The sequence below is a fragment of the Taeniopygia guttata genome, chromosome 4 (genome assembly GCF_048771995.1).
Source record: "Taeniopygia guttata chromosome 4, bTaeGut7.mat, whole genome shotgun sequence".
In the NCBI taxonomy this organism is placed as follows: domain Eukaryota; kingdom Metazoa; phylum Chordata; class Aves; order Passeriformes; family Estrildidae; genus Taeniopygia; species Taeniopygia guttata.
The window spans coordinates 66,632,362-66,648,742 of NC_133028.1; the positions used below are offsets into that span (position 1 = coordinate 66,632,362).

Below are 16,381 nucleotides of genomic sequence, written 5' to 3' on the forward strand. Positions count from 1 at the left end.
AAATATTTGTGTTTTGAATACAACTTCATTTTAAGACTGATCAATTTGTTTCTTTCAAGGGCGATATGGTTATCTAACACAAGTATATCTTAGATGATAATATCAGATGATGCTTTGGAAAAATCACATTCATAATTAATTTCATTTGCAGCTCTGCTCCATCCATAAATCCATAAATTTTCATTTTCTTGCTTATAATTGATTTTATCATCTAATTAGCTGGCGACCTTGTTACTATCCCGGCAGACCATAACTTCCCCTCCTCATATTATTAACATACTTCAACATTTCCTTGTTTTGCTCAGTCTCTCTTACCTGCTAACCTCTGCCACAGCTTCCTCCAGGTGACTGACACTGCTGGTTGCAACATCTTCCTTGGTCTCCCTGTATTAACAGGACTAAAGATGTTTGACCAAGTAGCAAATTCCCTTCACCAAGGCAGCCCAACAACCCTAATGGTTCTTAACCCTTTATTATTTGTATTATTATTATTGCTGGAGTTATTATGGAATGAAGGAAAAATTGTTTATCCACGTTCCCCCCACCTGCCTCTTCACACGTGGGGAGTGCTTGCAGAATAGTATTTTTGATTTCAAACAGCAACTGCATGATTTACACCATGAAAGCCACCAGTAAATCATAAATGAAGTATTTGTTGAATTCGTACCTGGAAAGTACCATTTTTAGGTTAGTACGGGCGAATAAACCTAGGCAAAGTGAAACGCAACATCCCACAGCATTCCCAAGGCAGAGCTCCTCACTCGCTCCACCCCCGCTCCGCGCTCCCCTCAGCCCCGCCCACAGACGCGCCAGCACCGGGAGCGGCCGGGCAGTTTAACATGGAAGAAAAAAACCCTTCCTCTCCCGCCAGGCAGACACGAAACCCCGCAGGCTGCAGCCCGGTTTCCACGGCTGAGGGCCGCAGGGAATCGCCATTCCCGGAGGGAAAGCCGCTGCGGTTCCCTGAGGCGGCGCGCGCCCCCCTCACGCGGCCGCGCGCGCGGGAAGGGGCGGGGCCGGGGGGCGGGGCCGGATTCGAACCGGGCGGCGGGAAAGCGGCGGCCATGGCGGCGCAGCAGCAGCTCGGCCGGGAGCACCAGGGCATCACCCTGCGCGGCAGCGCGGAGCTCGTCGCCGAGTTCTTCTGTGAGGGGGCCGCGGGGGACCTCGGGGACCGCGCTGCGAGAGAGGGAGGGAGAGAATGAGGGTGGGAGGGGAGGTGAGGGGGTGGAAGGCCGCGGCTGGTGGGGCGACATGGCCGCCGGCTGGGGCGTGGGGGGGGCGTGGTACACATCCCTTTCCCTCTCCGCCTAAATCGTGCAGCCTATGGAATCAACAGCATCCTGTACCAGCGGGGCATCTACCCCCCCGAGACCTTCACCCGCGTGCAGAAGTACGGGCTCACGCTGCTGGTCACCACTGACCCCGAGCTGGCCAACTACCTCAACAACGTGACCGAGCAGATGAAAGGTGCGGGCCGGCGGCGGGGCCCTCCCTGCGGTGTCCCTGCCGCTGCTTCTCGCGCTCTGAGCCACTGCCCCGGCTTCTTGCAGAGTGGCTGTACAAGTGCACCGTGCAGCGCCTGGTGGTGGTCATCTCCAGCATCGAGAGCAGCGAGGTCCTGGAGCGGTGGCAGTTTGACATCGAGTGTGACAAAACTGCAAAGGATGACAAGTGAGTTCCACGGTCCCTCCACTATCCCGAATACCTGGGCAGATCAATGCCGCGGACTTGTTCCTTCAAAGCTTTCTCAGTGGCCTGCCCTCTGTTTGTCTGCAAAACAGACTGAACACACAAACAACAGAGGGAGAGCAGCTATCACTTAACTTTTCTAACGACTTAAAAGTGTCACTACTACTCTAAAAATACTGTAGCAAACAGACTACCAGAGCTTAACAAAGATAACTATATTTAGAGGAAACTGTCAGTGCAGTAGTAGTTTCTTCTCTTACCAGTTTTCTTATTTTTCCAGTGGACCACGGGAGAAATCTCAGAAGGCAATTCAGGATGAAATTCGCTCTGTCATCAGACAAATAACTGCCACAGTAACCTTCCTGCCACTCTTGGAATCTGCCTGTGAGTATTCCAAACTGCACTAAAGAAATAAAATACTTTTGAAAAACCTCAGTAACTTTCCAACTTCAGAAAATATTTTCTGAGGCTTTTTAATGATTATCCATTGTGCACCGTCAGGTTTGTGAGACAGCATGTTGTTAGAGTGAGATCCAAGACAGAACTTGGTGTGGCTTAACGAACTTGAGGAAATTAATGTGTATGCCCTGAAGAATGCAAGTTTTCATTAATAATTTGCTCCTATGAAATGTTTTACAGAGCTCATCTCCACAGCATTGTAACACGCTTTAAAAAAATTTACAACACAATTTAGTTATTGAGAAAACTAAAATGACCCCACGTGAATGTAACTTTTGTTTTTTTTCACATAACTAGTATCAGTGTAACTTCTGAAAACCTTGATCCTTGTCTCAAATTCTAGAAGCTGCACTTCAAACCTGCCACCATGTCCTTATGGTGAATTTGTTTTCCCTTGCTCCCAGGTGCCTTTGACTTGCTGATCTACACGGATAAAGATTTGGCAGTGCCAGAAAAGTGGGAAGAGTCAGGACCGCAGTTCATAGCCAATTCAGAAGAGGTTCGGCTACGTTCCTTCACTACCACAATCCACAAGGTCAACACCACAGTGGCTTACAAGAAGGATTCTGTTCCCTAAGATCCTGTCACCTTGTATAGTTTCTGTTCATCATGCAGCTAAGCTATGAGCACATTACTGTCCTCTTGATAAAAGTATGACAAAAAGACAACGTGCATGTCTGTGACATTGTGACACTAGACTAAGCTGGCATTTTTAAAGAGATTTAAAAAAGGTATTCATGGTCATAGTTCAGTTCTTACTTTACTGTATGTAAAATAAGCTAAACTAATGGTGCGTTAAACCACTGCCTCTGCTAGAAAAACTGTCTAAATCTAGGATTAGTTGCTAGAGTTGTATTATTCTTAAACTGCATTCTGTTAGCAGTCTTAAATTCTCTGTAGCAACTAAAATAATCTCATTCCTAGTGTGCCAGTTTTCATGTTAGAAGCCTGAGCTGTTTTATTACCAGAAATAACCCTAAAACAAATCAACCAAACAATTCTTGTACCGCTCTACAATGGTAGCAGCTGTTTATCAGGAAAACTTTATAAACACATGAAGCCTTCTATTTTAATGACCACTGGGCTCTGGTTCTGGGGACAGAGTTGTTCTGTGTACGTCTGTAGTGTCTGTCCAGTGTTTTCTATGTTTCTATTCTTGGTTACAGAATAAAGCTTTGGGTTTTATAATGTTCTCTAATTCAGAGTCTACAGTTCTTGGTACTTCAGATGGTTCCATGAATGCTACATTCTAGTTTATAACTGTCACACAAGCAACACCCAAAAGACATCCTCCTTGTTATTTAACTGTTTCCTTCGAGTCTCCAAGTGGTGTGGACTCTATATGAAATCCATTAATGGATTAACACTTTGCTCCCACCTAAGTCTTCAAGTAACAGTTTAAACAGTCACAGTGAACTAATGACAGTGCCTTCCATATTTGTTAAACAGCACTGGACTCTTTCATGTGTTCTTACCATTCCTGTAGTGGAAGAAATTAGGGATTTAAATGTCTGGAACTTTCAGACTTACATGGTTTTGTTCACTTCCTTCACTAAATTCATTCCAGCCAGAGTGTTTAACTGGTTTTTCCACTCTTTTACAGCGATGTAGAACTTTCTGTTATAATAATATAATTTCAGAATTTTATTTAAAAAACATAGATTACATATACCCTACCCCAGGACTGTATTACAACCTTCTTGCATTTTCCTGTTTCCAGGAAATATTTCTCCCCAGCAGTCCCAATACAGCCGAAGAAAAAAAAAAAGGCTCTTTAAATCAGGACCACAAACCCTTAATTTTTAAAAAATAAATACAATCCAGGTACTTAACAAGTGACATTATTCACGGCTAGGACTTGTGCTGCAGTAACAGAGAATGGTGTTTTCTTTTGCCTGTCAGCACAATTGTGACTGCACTACTCCTTTCACCCCCAGAAGCACGTCAAAGAGTGAAGTCTGCAGTAGTGTGCATAAAAACCACTTATTTTACAGAGATGCAAATGTGAAATTGCTCCAAGAAGCTCATTCTTGTACCAAAGAGAATTTATCTTCTTTAAGAAGGGCCAGCCCAAAGTCCATCTCCATCATCATCTTTGTGTTTCTTCTTTTATAGAGGCACCAGCAATCAAGAGAAGTTGCATACAGATCACTGCATGTAGATAATGTCCACAAAAGGTACATGTGAAAAGGGACAGGTCATCGATCCCGAAGTTTTCACAAAACCCCTGCAGAATAGGGAAGAAAACATACAATAAAGTCATATTATCTCCCAGGAGCCAAGCCTTCATGGAGGTGTCCAACTGCATGTGCTGATCCTAAAGGGATCACTCTTGATTAATTTCCTCTACTCTGAGGTCAGTTTTGCAGAGTGACAATCAAAACCAAGTGAGCACCCCCTTCATCTTCAAGGGCAGTCTGGTTGTCCTTAGGACAGGGAATGAAGGATAAGCTTCAGAACTACCCCAGCAGGCACTGCTCACCTGACTAGTTGAGCTGACGGATGAGCTGGTTGATTGCATCACCTCTGTAGCCAGGCTTGCCCATCTCCTTGAGGAAACCCACTCTGTTCCGCGATGCGTGGCGAGCCACCGACAGGTGGAACGGCCACAGAAAGCTGGTTACTCTTTTGAAATACTTCCCAGTTGAGTAGATTTCATGAATAAGGTCTTCCAGGCAAATGATACCACAGCCCCCTGTATGAGGGAAAAAAAAAGAAGAGATGTCCAACTGTATCATCTTTCCTCACACTGCTCCAGAATTGCCAGTCCTTCAGTTTGAGAAGATTTTGTCTGTCCCCACCCTTTCAGACCAGACTGTAAACTCTCAACATCTAACTCTTTCCTCAATTTTCTCACACTCTTCCTCACCTAAATGTTCCTCTATCAGCATGTTGTCTGTCAGAGGCACCCTCTTTTTCTTGATCTTGGCTTGGCCCCGTTTCAGGATGAGCTCTCGTACAGATTTCAGGTTAGGCTGTCTGTGCAGAAACAAAAATCAGACCCTGTAACAGAGAGACATGATGCAGAGGGAAACCCATACCACTTCCTCGTGCAGAGGTGGGAAAGTACACAAGTTATGTCAAGAACAATGAGAACAAAGAAAATAGCAAGTTTTTAATATAAAGTTGATTAAGTTTTGACCATGACTGGAGAAGTAATGGATCTGGGATAGCAGCTGGAGAATCCAATGACCCCCAAGTCACAGGAGGGGCACGTACCCCCATGCCACATAAGGTTCCACGATGCGCAGCATCTTCAGCGACAGCGGGCTCAGCTTCACAAATACCCCGGTATAATTCTTCCTCAGCCGCAGCAACTCAATCACTCTTTTCACCCTCTTAGTCACACCCTTAATACTGAGGAAAACAGAATTTATTAGTAACCACATTTCTCTAATACAGCAACTAAAGGCCTCAGATCACCTGCAAGGAGACATGTCTGGGTTGATCCCACTGCCTTGGTATGGAAACGACGACACAACAATGTGTAGCAACAAGGGAAGGAGTAGGAGAAGGATCTTACTCCACAATCCTCACGACGAAGGCCAGTTTGCTCTCCTGAGGTGCCGCTGCCTGCCCAGGCCTCTGCTCCATGCGCCTCAGCCGGGTGTCATCCCGGCGTTTGCGCCATGAATCCCGAACAAAGGTCTCCAGGCGCCTGAACTGGATCTGTTTCCCCTTCTGCTGCTGCAGACAAAAGGAAAACAAAGTGAGGTTTACATCTGAAGGGCCAAATGAAATGCAAAGTAGTGAACAATGTCCTTACAGCTTTGGAAGCAGTAAAAAAAATAAATTTGATTATCTAAGCCCAAGGGAGACAGAACTGAGGGACAACATGAATTTATACACAACTATTATTTATGAACAGTGAACAAAGAGTTTTTCCCCAGGAAAAACATCAATTAAGGAAAAGACCTGGGATACTTCTAGGCATAGCTACAGACACAGCTCAGCAATGGCTGGGAAAGCCAGAAACGGCATGTGAGCAACAGATATTTAAATGTCTCTCTTTACCTTAGGAATGAGTACATCCACCAACACTCATAGTTTTTTTTCATACAAATAGGACTTGAAAATACACAGCATTACACAATTATATTTAAGATACTCTACTGGTTAAATTACCTGGCCACTTTAAATTAAAGAATCTAATGTTGTGTGTCTTCCGTTCTATTTCACCTTGTAAATAACCCATTAAATTCGTTTGCATTTTCAAAGCATGGAGACCTAATCAAAGTCTCATCACTAAGATCCTTTTTGTAATGAGAATCCTAAGGAGCAGCTATGTAATATTACTGCTTATGCTCCCACCTTGGAAATACAGCAAGCCACTGAGGCTTTTAAAAATGTAAACATGGTATCAAACAAAAATGGCAGGAGTTTTGCACATCCCACAAGAATCCCACAAGATTCACTGGAAAGCTTTAAGACACCTACTGTATTAGCTGTGACACAGCATAACAAGTCTCAGATTTGGAATTAGAAAGGTTTGCTGTACTCTGCTAGTCTGGAAATGGCACGATGTGCACAGGGTGTAGGACATGTGCCACCCCACACGCAGAAAAAGGCTTCATCATGACCAGTGCTGCTCTAACCGAGAAGTAACTCTAAAGCCGCCCTCAGAAAAGCACGGCTTCCATGCAGGGTTTCAACACAAAGGTGGTTTCAGGCAGTGAAATCCCAGGGCAGCAGAGACAGCGCTGCAGCTTCCCACATGTGACTGCAAACACCTGACCACCACTGATCCAACAGGAACAACTCACAGTCTTCCATATATTTCTGTTTCGGTGTAATAACCGGTACAATTCTGCCCGCTTTACAAGGCTCAAAGGAGAAGATGTTGAGGGACTCAAGTCCCCCTCGCAACTCCTGCCCACCCGCGGCGCTCGGGCACTCCCTCTCTGAGGGGCCCGACCACTCGGGTCATTTCCCAGGAATTTCAAGGAATTGCGGTTCCCTTCTCCGGAGGGCGAGCTGGGACTGCAGGCCCAGGCTCTGCCGGGAGCCGCCGTACCTTGCGTTTGTTGAGCAGCGCCTGCTTGGCCTGGGTGGCCTTGATGGCCAGGTACGCCTTCCTCTTCTTCAGCAAGTTCTCCGGCACCAACGGGATCCGCCGCCTCGGCCTGCGGGCGGGACAACCCAGTCACATCCCGGCCCCATCCCGCATCCCGCCCCCTCCCGGACCGGCTCCGTGGCCACCCCCAGCCCGTGGATGGCGGCGGATCCACTCCTCCACTCTTCCCTCTACGCCGCACTTACTCCTCCAGCTCCGCCATGTTGCCGGGCTGCTGCCGCGCATGCGCGGGGGCGGGGCGGGGCCATGGCCGCTGCCGGTCGAGAGCCGCTCGCCTGCTCGGGATGGCGGAGTGCCGGGAGCGCCGGGCCCGGAGGGAGCGGGATAGCGCGGGATGGAGCGGGATGGAGCGGGATGGCGGCGCTGCTGGCCCTGCGCTCGCCCGGCAGCCACAGGCGGCGGGCCCGAGGGACGCGCGGTGTGGCCGCCGCGTCACCCGCAGGTGGTGCCAGAGCCGCGCTCTCGGCTGGCTGCTGTTGGAGATGTGTTCCTGGTGTGCCGTGCGGGATGTGGGACTTTACACCCCGAAATCATTCTCATTTTCCACTGACCGTAGTGTCCTCTCACCGGTGAGGAGCTCCAGCCTTGCTGAGAGGTTCGGTCGTGCCAGGGTTTCGCTGCTGACCTCGGTGATGCTGCAAACCTTTACAGCACTCTAGATGAGCCCGCTTCTGTTTTGACACCTAAAACATGAAAATCCGTATTTAGCAACTCGATCCCAAATGCCAGGAAGAACAAGCCGTCGGTGAGCAAACCCAGCTCTCGTGCATTTTTTTTTTTTTTTTTTTTTTGCATATGAGACACAAAGCAACAAGCTTATGAAATAAATAATCTGAAACTTTTCTCATAACTACACAATTTTCACCCTGACTTACAAAAATAGCTGGAATCCCTCGAAGTTCACAACAGAGAAAGTGGTCCGTTTAAATCTATAAATGAACGTGCTTTGTTGAACAGGAATAAATAAGTAAGTAAATATTTGAAGTGCTGTTGCTGTTAAAAAGTCTCCCAGCACAGCAGCATTCCGAGGCTGACTTGCTAAACTTCAACCAGCAGTTATATTGTTTTAATGAATGGATATTCAAATGTCCCTGTTTGCAGGGATACCCAAGAAAAGTGTTCCCACTTTCCTAGACAGCAACCTGCTGTACACTGGCCTTTAGCACTCTGAATTCCCACACACAAAATTTTAGGGCTCCAATTCCAAAAGCCAAGTCAGGAGATGAGATGGGATGTCAGAGGTCCATGGAACTTCTTGACTTATTTTCTCATTCCATGGGTATAAAACTCCATTAAATAATTCAAAATCCCACAAAACCTTTATTTACGCTGTATGCAGTCTCAAAACAGCAAAAGGGTTTTATGTCTATCACTTTCATCATTGAACTATGCCCTAGTCTGAAATCTGTCTGTGATAAATTCTTTATAAAAAGAGCCAAAGAAATTCAATTTTGTTTATTTTACCAATGATCTAATCCTGAGAATATTTTAATAAGGAAAGTACCTTGAGATTTTAAATTATGCCTATTTTCAGATATTTTAAGGGAAAAGTTTATACAATTAGGAAAGATGCCCAGAAATTACTCCATGCACACACTCTAACCAATAATTAATAGAGAGAAAAGTTGGGTGATCCAAGACTTTCTTTCATGGAAACAGCAATCGTATAGAGATGGACTAATATTTCATAAAAATATTTTTAGAAACACTGTGGATAGATGCATGGGTTTATTATTTTCAAAATAAGCTTCCTTAAGATGGGCCTTTTTGTCAGAAATCCTGCAAATTCACTACAAAAGGAGCAATGTGGGTATGAAATCAACATAGATGGATACCCTCAGTTAGCGGCACGTAATACGTCAAATTGAAAAGGCTAAAACATAAAACTTACCTTTGTGTCTCCCTAGAAAAAAAATTGAATGGGGCAAAACAATTCATTCTTTAGTGCCACTAATTTATCAGCAACAGTGGAAAATATTCCAGTTTCAAAAGCTCAGTTTTACAGTAACTGTTGTGAATAATTCTCTAGAAGAAAATCAGACTACTAATAAAGCCCTGGCACAATTTGCAATTATTGTCCCTGGAAATGTTATCTGAAGTTTTAAGTTACAAATATTAAATTACAGATTTATATCTGTCAGAATGTTCCGACAAATTCTAAAAGAGTGGTGTTACCTATTTACGAGTTTCCAAAGTGAAACCTTTGTAAGAATTAAAATGTAAATTGATTTTGGTTTACTTCTAATGCACTTGTAAAGGCCTGGCTAATGACCCCAAAATAGAAAAACTGTTTTTCAATTGCAATAAACAAGCAAGGAAAATAATTTATTTTTCTGCTTTGTCTATAAGAGAGTGTACATGGTGGCTGCAATTTGAGTGTACAACATATTTAATTGTATCTTTAAAGAACAGTGGAGATAAAAATAGACATCATTATATGTGGTCTCCACAGGTCTCCATGACCTCTCTCCTTCTTCCACAGGGACGAAAAGCTGCATTTTATTTGGGAGAAAGATCAATTATGTCTGAGATGAAAGACAGTGAGAACAAAATAGGAGTCTTTCCCACACTCAGTAGTTGGGAATCCTACCTCCTACTTTTTAATTGGACCTTCAAGATAATTATGCCATTTAGCTTGTGGAAGAATATTAATAAGTACACCGCAGTATAAACTATTCATAAAAATACTACAGACTGGGGAACCATAAAAGAGATGGAATGGAATAACCTAATTAGGAAGTTTATCATGTCAGTGTAGACAACTCAATAGGAGATGCTTTGCATAGACAGATAATGCTCTCTGTTCTAAACCTCAGTGGTTCTCATACAATGGTGGTGGGTGGTAGATGATAACTTTTAATATTTTTTTCTTTAAAAATAAAGCATTTAATTATTTTTATTTTATGGCTCTGGTTACTGACACAACTATGTAATATTCTTTTGCAAGTTCAGTTTGGGAGACTAGGGAAGCAACAGGCAGCAGTTGTTTCAACAAAAACAGGAATCAGAAAAGGATTAAAACATCATAAGTGAGAAGTGACCTGCAGTAATTAATATAAAATCACAGCAGTTTCACTGGTTTGTAGCAAGGTTGAGCCCTGAAGGAAGGTGTGGCCCTGAGTGCTGACAGTGCAATAGGGCTATAAAGGTCCTCTCACTTTTTTCCTGTTAATTTATGCAGGGAAAGTTCTGATTGGAATATTTGATTTTGTCTGCAATTATTGGTGACAACTGCCCAGTCAAGATAAAGCTACAGAGCGTCGATATTTGGCCAGGAAATACCAGGCAGGGAAACACAGAGAGAAGGAGTAGGAGGGATGTAAGTGGTCACCTGTAGCTTTTTCCCAAGAAAGAGGCTGTGTCCCTACACACAGCAGAAGCAGAAACAAAGGAAGGGAGGAGGTAGTTGTAGGATTCTCCTCATGGCACAGCAGATGTTATAAGGCTGAGTGCTAAGGCAGTGAAACAGCAGATAACAATCAGTAAATAAAAGTTTCACAAATTTTTCAGCAATGTTTCAGCAATGTTTCACAAATTTTTCTATGAAATGATGGGCTCAAGGTGAGATAATAAGACTGGGAGAAGGATTTTCGAACTATTAGAGATAGATTAAAATATCAGCTTCATGCTTAGGACAACTGAACAGTAATTGAAAATTATTAGAGAAGGGGTAAAGAACAAAGCAAAAACTGATCCCACAGCGTAGCCTCTCACACCTACATTTTGAATGCTCCAGCTTTGATCGGTCATCTTTTTTTCATCTGCCCATCTCATACCTCCACCCACCTTCCCCCAAGACAGACTTGGAAAAGATTCAGAGAAAGATGATCAAACACAGGGAATAGTTTCCATCTGTGGAGCAGTTATATAGACTGGACCTGCCAGCTGGGAGAAAGGTGCCTGAGGGAAGATAAAACAGTCAGTAAAATGATAAATGCTGGGATTCCTCTTTCAGCACAAGAAGGCAACCTCAGATGAATGTAGCAGGAGGCAGGTTCACAGGTAATAATTTGTTTTTTTCAGCACATGAACTTGGATTGAAGACCCAGACCTCTTAGCCACCAGAGGAGTTACACATTCCAGCCATGTGTTCCTGCCCACCTCCCCCACCTCCAGTGGATGTGGCCTTTCTGCTAGCTCAGCTCTAAACTTTCCATTCAACTGAAATCGATCCCATTTTATATTTGCCCTTGCTATTATAGCCCAGCATTAGGAAAGGCAGACAGAAATCAGTTTCTTTGCCTGCATACAGAAGGGCTCATTTAATCTGAATGCATGCCCTTCCCTGCTCAGCTGCACTGTGTCCCATTTTCCTGCCTTTGAAGTCCACCCTTTCCAGTCTTTAAAGAGCTTTGGATAAATGAATCCTGTTCCTGCAGTGATCTATTATCAGCACTGTCTAAAAGCGAGAAGGATGAGGCAAATTTGCCAAAAAGCTGAGGAGAGGTGGAAAAAGTGAGAAGGGAATCAATATCTGTGTAGCTCCAGGTAGCCCTGCCCGGACCACAGCTGTGGGGAGAACCTGCAGCAAGCAAAGCCCAGCTGCTTGGTTCCAGCAGCATCATTGTCCAGCTGTAACAGTGATCCATCAGCTGGCAGACTGAGACTGCAGGGGCACTCCATCACCTGGAAAAAAAGGGGTATGAGATGAGGGGAATGCCTCAACATGAATAAACCACAGAAATCCAAAGAAACTGTGCTGCTCTTCTGTGCTGTGCTCAGCAAGACTTGATTCTTCCCTGAGAGTTTTCCATAACCCCTGGTGGGATCAAGGCCTTTCTATATCAGATGCTGTGTTCTCACATCTGAGAGAGTTTCTGACCCAAGAGACATGCTTAGGAAGAGCTCCTGAAGAAAAACCAGGTCCTGTTTCTAAATCAGTCAGCAGGATAACAAGCCTGTTTTGCTAGTTCAAATTTTCTATTCACATATTAATTATACTGTAAATTATTTTTGATGTATTGTGTAGAAAAGGTAAAAGATTCATCATCTTTTTTTCCTACTTTTTAACAGTAAGAGTAAGCTTCTTTCTGTCAGTACACAAACCCAATAGTGAAAGAAATCACTTGGATGCAGGTATGCTTCAAACAAATGTTAATTATCAAAATTATCAAATAATTGTCAAACTCTTAATTCTCAAAACAGCATCTCCAACCTTGGCATATGACACACTGAAGTTGTAGCTGAAAAATGCTGGAAAATACATGCTACTTTTTTTCTTTAAACCAATTTTGTCAAGGCACTGCCTACTCTAAGAGTTGGTGACGAGGCAGAGCTAATTAGGCAGGTAGGTTTTATCAAAGAATAGAAGGCTCTTAAATCTGCAGCAGAGAGAAGAACCTGACCTACTTTGTGTATACCCCTGGTGCTTTTATTTCAGGTGTTTTCACAGTCTTTCTAAATTCCCCATATAGCCAATGTAGAAAGGCTTTCTGTATTTTCATCGTGCTTAATTGAATTGCTTTAACTCAGGTTTCAGTATCTCCCTGTCAAAGAAAAATCATTCCTCACAGCCTTTTAGACAGGAGATGGAAATGAATACCTTCAAACACACCACATTCCCAAATCTTGAAATCTCTATTCAGAAATAATTTAACCTGAAGGAATGGAAAATGATGGCTTCTGCATCTCCCCTTCTCTTCAGCTCTAGACTGGCTCCCTTTCTGGGAGATAAGCTTGAATGAAAACACCTTATCTGCAGGATTCAGTGTAGAGATAACAAGGTGCAGCATAATGATTGACCAAATGCACTGCTGCAATGTGATTCTGCTTCTGGTGTCAGGAGGGATGTAGAGCAGGAAGAGGTGCCCATTCCGAGGTTTGGGCTGGGGCTCAGCTCCAGGGATTTACCACAGCTGTTTCCAGCTCCTGGCAGGGTAAGCCCTGGCACAGTCCTCTCCTTCCCTTTGTATTCTGATTTCTATGTGGAAAAAGTAGACATGCAGGACAGGAAAAAGCCAGGAAATATTCCCACCACGTCCTAGTGAGACCTAAGAACTGCAGACTGCAATGCAGCACAGACCTGTATAGCCTAGGATATGCTCTGGCCCCAGATAAGGATTTAATTCAAAGAGGTCACTTCTTCATGGATATTTCAAAACCTGGAAGGCATTGCTGGAATTCAAACCTGTTATCTGTTTGCAATCATCTGAAGATGCCTGGATTTAGTGGTGTTTTATTATTATTATTATTATTATTATTATTATTATTATTAATCACCCACCAGATGATTTCAATAAAAATACTTCAGATGATGAAGTATATTTGTTTTTGAATTCCTGGCATCACTTTAAAGGTTTGCTTTTCTGAATTTGCATTGTGGAAGTGCTCCCTTGGGCTTCCTTGTGGTTTTTTGTTGCTGATTCTCTTCTTCAGTTTACAAGATACCACATCTACAAGCTGCTTTCTGAATAATCACATCTACCTTTGAGGTGTGGACACTTCTGCCAGAACACATGGGCCGCTTTCACTGCCTTCTTTTTCTACAAACAGAAATTCACTGGGAAATTACTGTAAGGTTTCCTATATGGAGTTAAAAGGGAAATTTGGGGGATTTAGTGGAAAAAAGGGAAATATTTTTTTCTTCATTCACCCTAATTAAAATTAACATCACTTTGGCTCCAAGTAACCCCGTGACTGTAAGGAAATGAGTAGTTCAAACCAGCAGCTCGCTGAGCTGAGACACTGCCACACATATGGACTGTGTGATCACGGACTGTTCCTGAGAAGAGCCCAGATGGGTTACAGCAAGCAGAGACAGCCATGCTTTAGCCCCACTTGTTGCTGTTACTAAATTGTTTCTCAGTTTCACTCTACTTCCAGCTATAAAATACTTGTCCATTGTCTATTTTCACTTTAGGCACAGTCTCTTCAGCTCAACTGTAATTTCTCAGCATTTTCTTGCAGCCCCTCTTTTAATGACACAAGTTTTATTATACAAAGAAGCCTGACCAAGGACCAAGGACTGTGCATCTTTAACAGACGTCTCCAAACACATCACACCCTTACTGCAGCAGTGGCATTAATATTCCCTGTCACATCTCACAGTCCTTTGGGACACTGCACTATCTGACAGTAAAGCTTTTCTTCACGTTATTCCCTAAGTGGTCACTGAGTGTTTCACACAAATACATACAACAGGAAACATTCTTCCTGTTCTTTTTTTAATTCGATTTTGAATAGAAATATCTGTTTTGTTATTTGTATGCTTGATATGTTCTGTGGCTGCTGCTCATAAGTTGTGAAATATTCTCTTTCATCCCATCTAAATTCTATTAAAATCTAGTGCTTAAGTCACTGTTCCCCTGAGCTTAACCCATTTTAATAAATTTTAGATGCTTATTTGGTTTCTAAAATTTATCATATATCTCCTAAACCTCTTTCCTTGCTCTAGCATACCCTTTGGAAGACACATGCCCAGAATATATTAAGAAAAATAATTACCAGTGGTGCAAATATAACAGTTTTGCTTTGTTAACAATTAATTTGGTGCCTGCAGTTCTAATGCTTGTGTCGAGCAGAAATTAAACATGGTATCTGTAGCAGAAAGTTTATTCATGAAGCATGAGAATATCAGTCCATTGCAAGCCAGCACACTTTTGTACCTAAAAACACCAGCAGCTTCTTATATATATATATATGTATTTTTGGTGTCAGGGCTCTTCATAGAGATTTCACAGTGCATTGACTGGAGGGAGCTCCCCTTTCCCCCAGAAGTGCATTTTAAGCTGAAATAGCAGCTTTGGCCACATGTTCTGACAAAGTGTGTACTTCATTACTTTCTGTCGTCAAGTGCTGGGTCTTTATTATGCTGACTGTAAAAGGGGATAAAAAATAGAACTATGCTAAATCTTAGTTTATATAACACTAATTTAATAGGGAGCAATTAGAGCACAGCTAAAATAGAAACATGCCCTTTAGCCCAAAACTTAATGTCAGCTGAACTCGTGTTCTTTCCAACATAACAGGAGGCCCATGCTAATTCTGTAAAAATGAACTTTTTAAGTTACACTTACTTAATAGTAGCATTTTCATTAGGACTAACAAAAAAAAAAAAAAAAAAAAAAAAAAAGGTTAAGCTTAAATCTTTAAGTAAAAATATTCCAAAAGATATATTACTTGGCTATGAAATTATTAACTATTAAAAAGCTATTGCTTATTGGGATAGTCGCAATTCTTTGTGAGCTTTCCTTTTTTCATTTCGGTTGTTTTAAACATGTTACTTTTGAGAAACTTAGTCTCTTGATTTCACTGAAATCTGAGTTAAGCCGTTTCTTGAGAGAGAATTTACAAGGCAACAGGTGCTGTGGTTTGTGTTAAATTAGGTGTATGCAACACAGGTGATGCCATGATCAACGTGACAGTTGAACACAAAGATCCCATCTCCACAGGTGGGCAGTGAAATTCCAGCCTGAAATGAACAAATTTATTGTACACAGTAGGTAAATATTTGTTGGACTTCTATTGGTGCTCTATTGTTGCTCCTCTATTATTTTTTCCCCAATCTCATTAAGATTGCATCATAGCTTAATATTGCTTTGTTGTCTGCACTTTGCCTGCACAGCAGCACAGCAAGACTGTTACTTGAGATTTAGAAACACTTTCACACTGACATAGATGAAAATTCCTCTCAATTCTTGTGGAGGCAGAACAAGAGAAGGAATAGATGATCACCAGAAGCCTGGCAGGCATGAAAATTATCCCTGGATTTCACAGTGGGACTGAAAATTCAAAAAGGGACCAAGGAAGAGTGGATGAAACAGCCCTAGAAATGCATCTTCACTTACCCAATGTTACTGCACTAACTTAAGAAATCTTTGCAACAAAATAAGCACTGTCAAAAGAACTAAATTTCTCCAGGAAAGGTCTCCACTTCTCTGAATGACTCAAGGGATCACTTGCAACTGAGGAAAAACCTCCTGTGGTGATCAGTTCTGTGCACTTTATCACCAGCTCTAGGAACTTCCCATAATTATGCTCTGCAGGTAAATTACCATCAACATAACAAATACATCCAGACATTAAACAGGAACTGAGAGGCATCTGGGATCTTTGAAGAGACAGAAAATGTAATTTGATTAGAGTTACTCTGAAGACAGCTGTGAAAGAACTTCCTGTTTGAGAAGACTTTGCCCACATGTCCTCCCAAGAATAATA

General features: G+C 42.8%; 2 protein-coding genes across 2 annotated transcripts; one reads left to right on the forward strand and one right to left on the reverse strand.

Moving 5' to 3' along the window:
• Positions 1 to 807: 807 nt before the first annotated feature.
• Positions 808 to 3,349, forward strand: MAD2L1 (mitotic arrest deficient 2 like 1). The gene is made up of 5 exons (XM_002187476.7): positions 808 to 1,146; positions 1,324 to 1,470; positions 1,554 to 1,674; positions 1,973 to 2,076; positions 2,556 to 3,349. The coding sequence occupies exons 1-5, from the start codon at positions 840 to 842 to the stop codon at positions 2,726 to 2,728; spliced, it is 852 nt and encodes a 283-aa protein (XP_002187512.4). The 5' UTR covers positions 808 to 839; the 3' UTR covers positions 2,729 to 3,349.
• A 416-nt stretch (positions 3,350 to 3,765) lies between these two features.
• Positions 3,766 to 7,565, reverse strand: RPL7L1 (ribosomal protein L7 like 1). Its single transcript, XM_012573271.5, has 7 exons — positions 7,411 to 7,565; positions 7,166 to 7,274; positions 5,675 to 5,838; positions 5,371 to 5,508; positions 5,021 to 5,130; positions 4,634 to 4,846; positions 3,766 to 4,378 (listed from the first exon to the last, which is right to left on the reverse strand). The coding sequence occupies exons 1-6, from the start codon at positions 7,425 to 7,427 to the stop codon at positions 4,638 to 4,640; spliced, it is 747 nt and encodes a 248-aa protein (XP_012428725.5). The 5' UTR covers positions 7,428 to 7,565; the 3' UTR covers positions 3,766 to 4,378; positions 4,634 to 4,637.
• Positions 7,566 to 16,381: the final 8,816 nt, after the last annotated feature.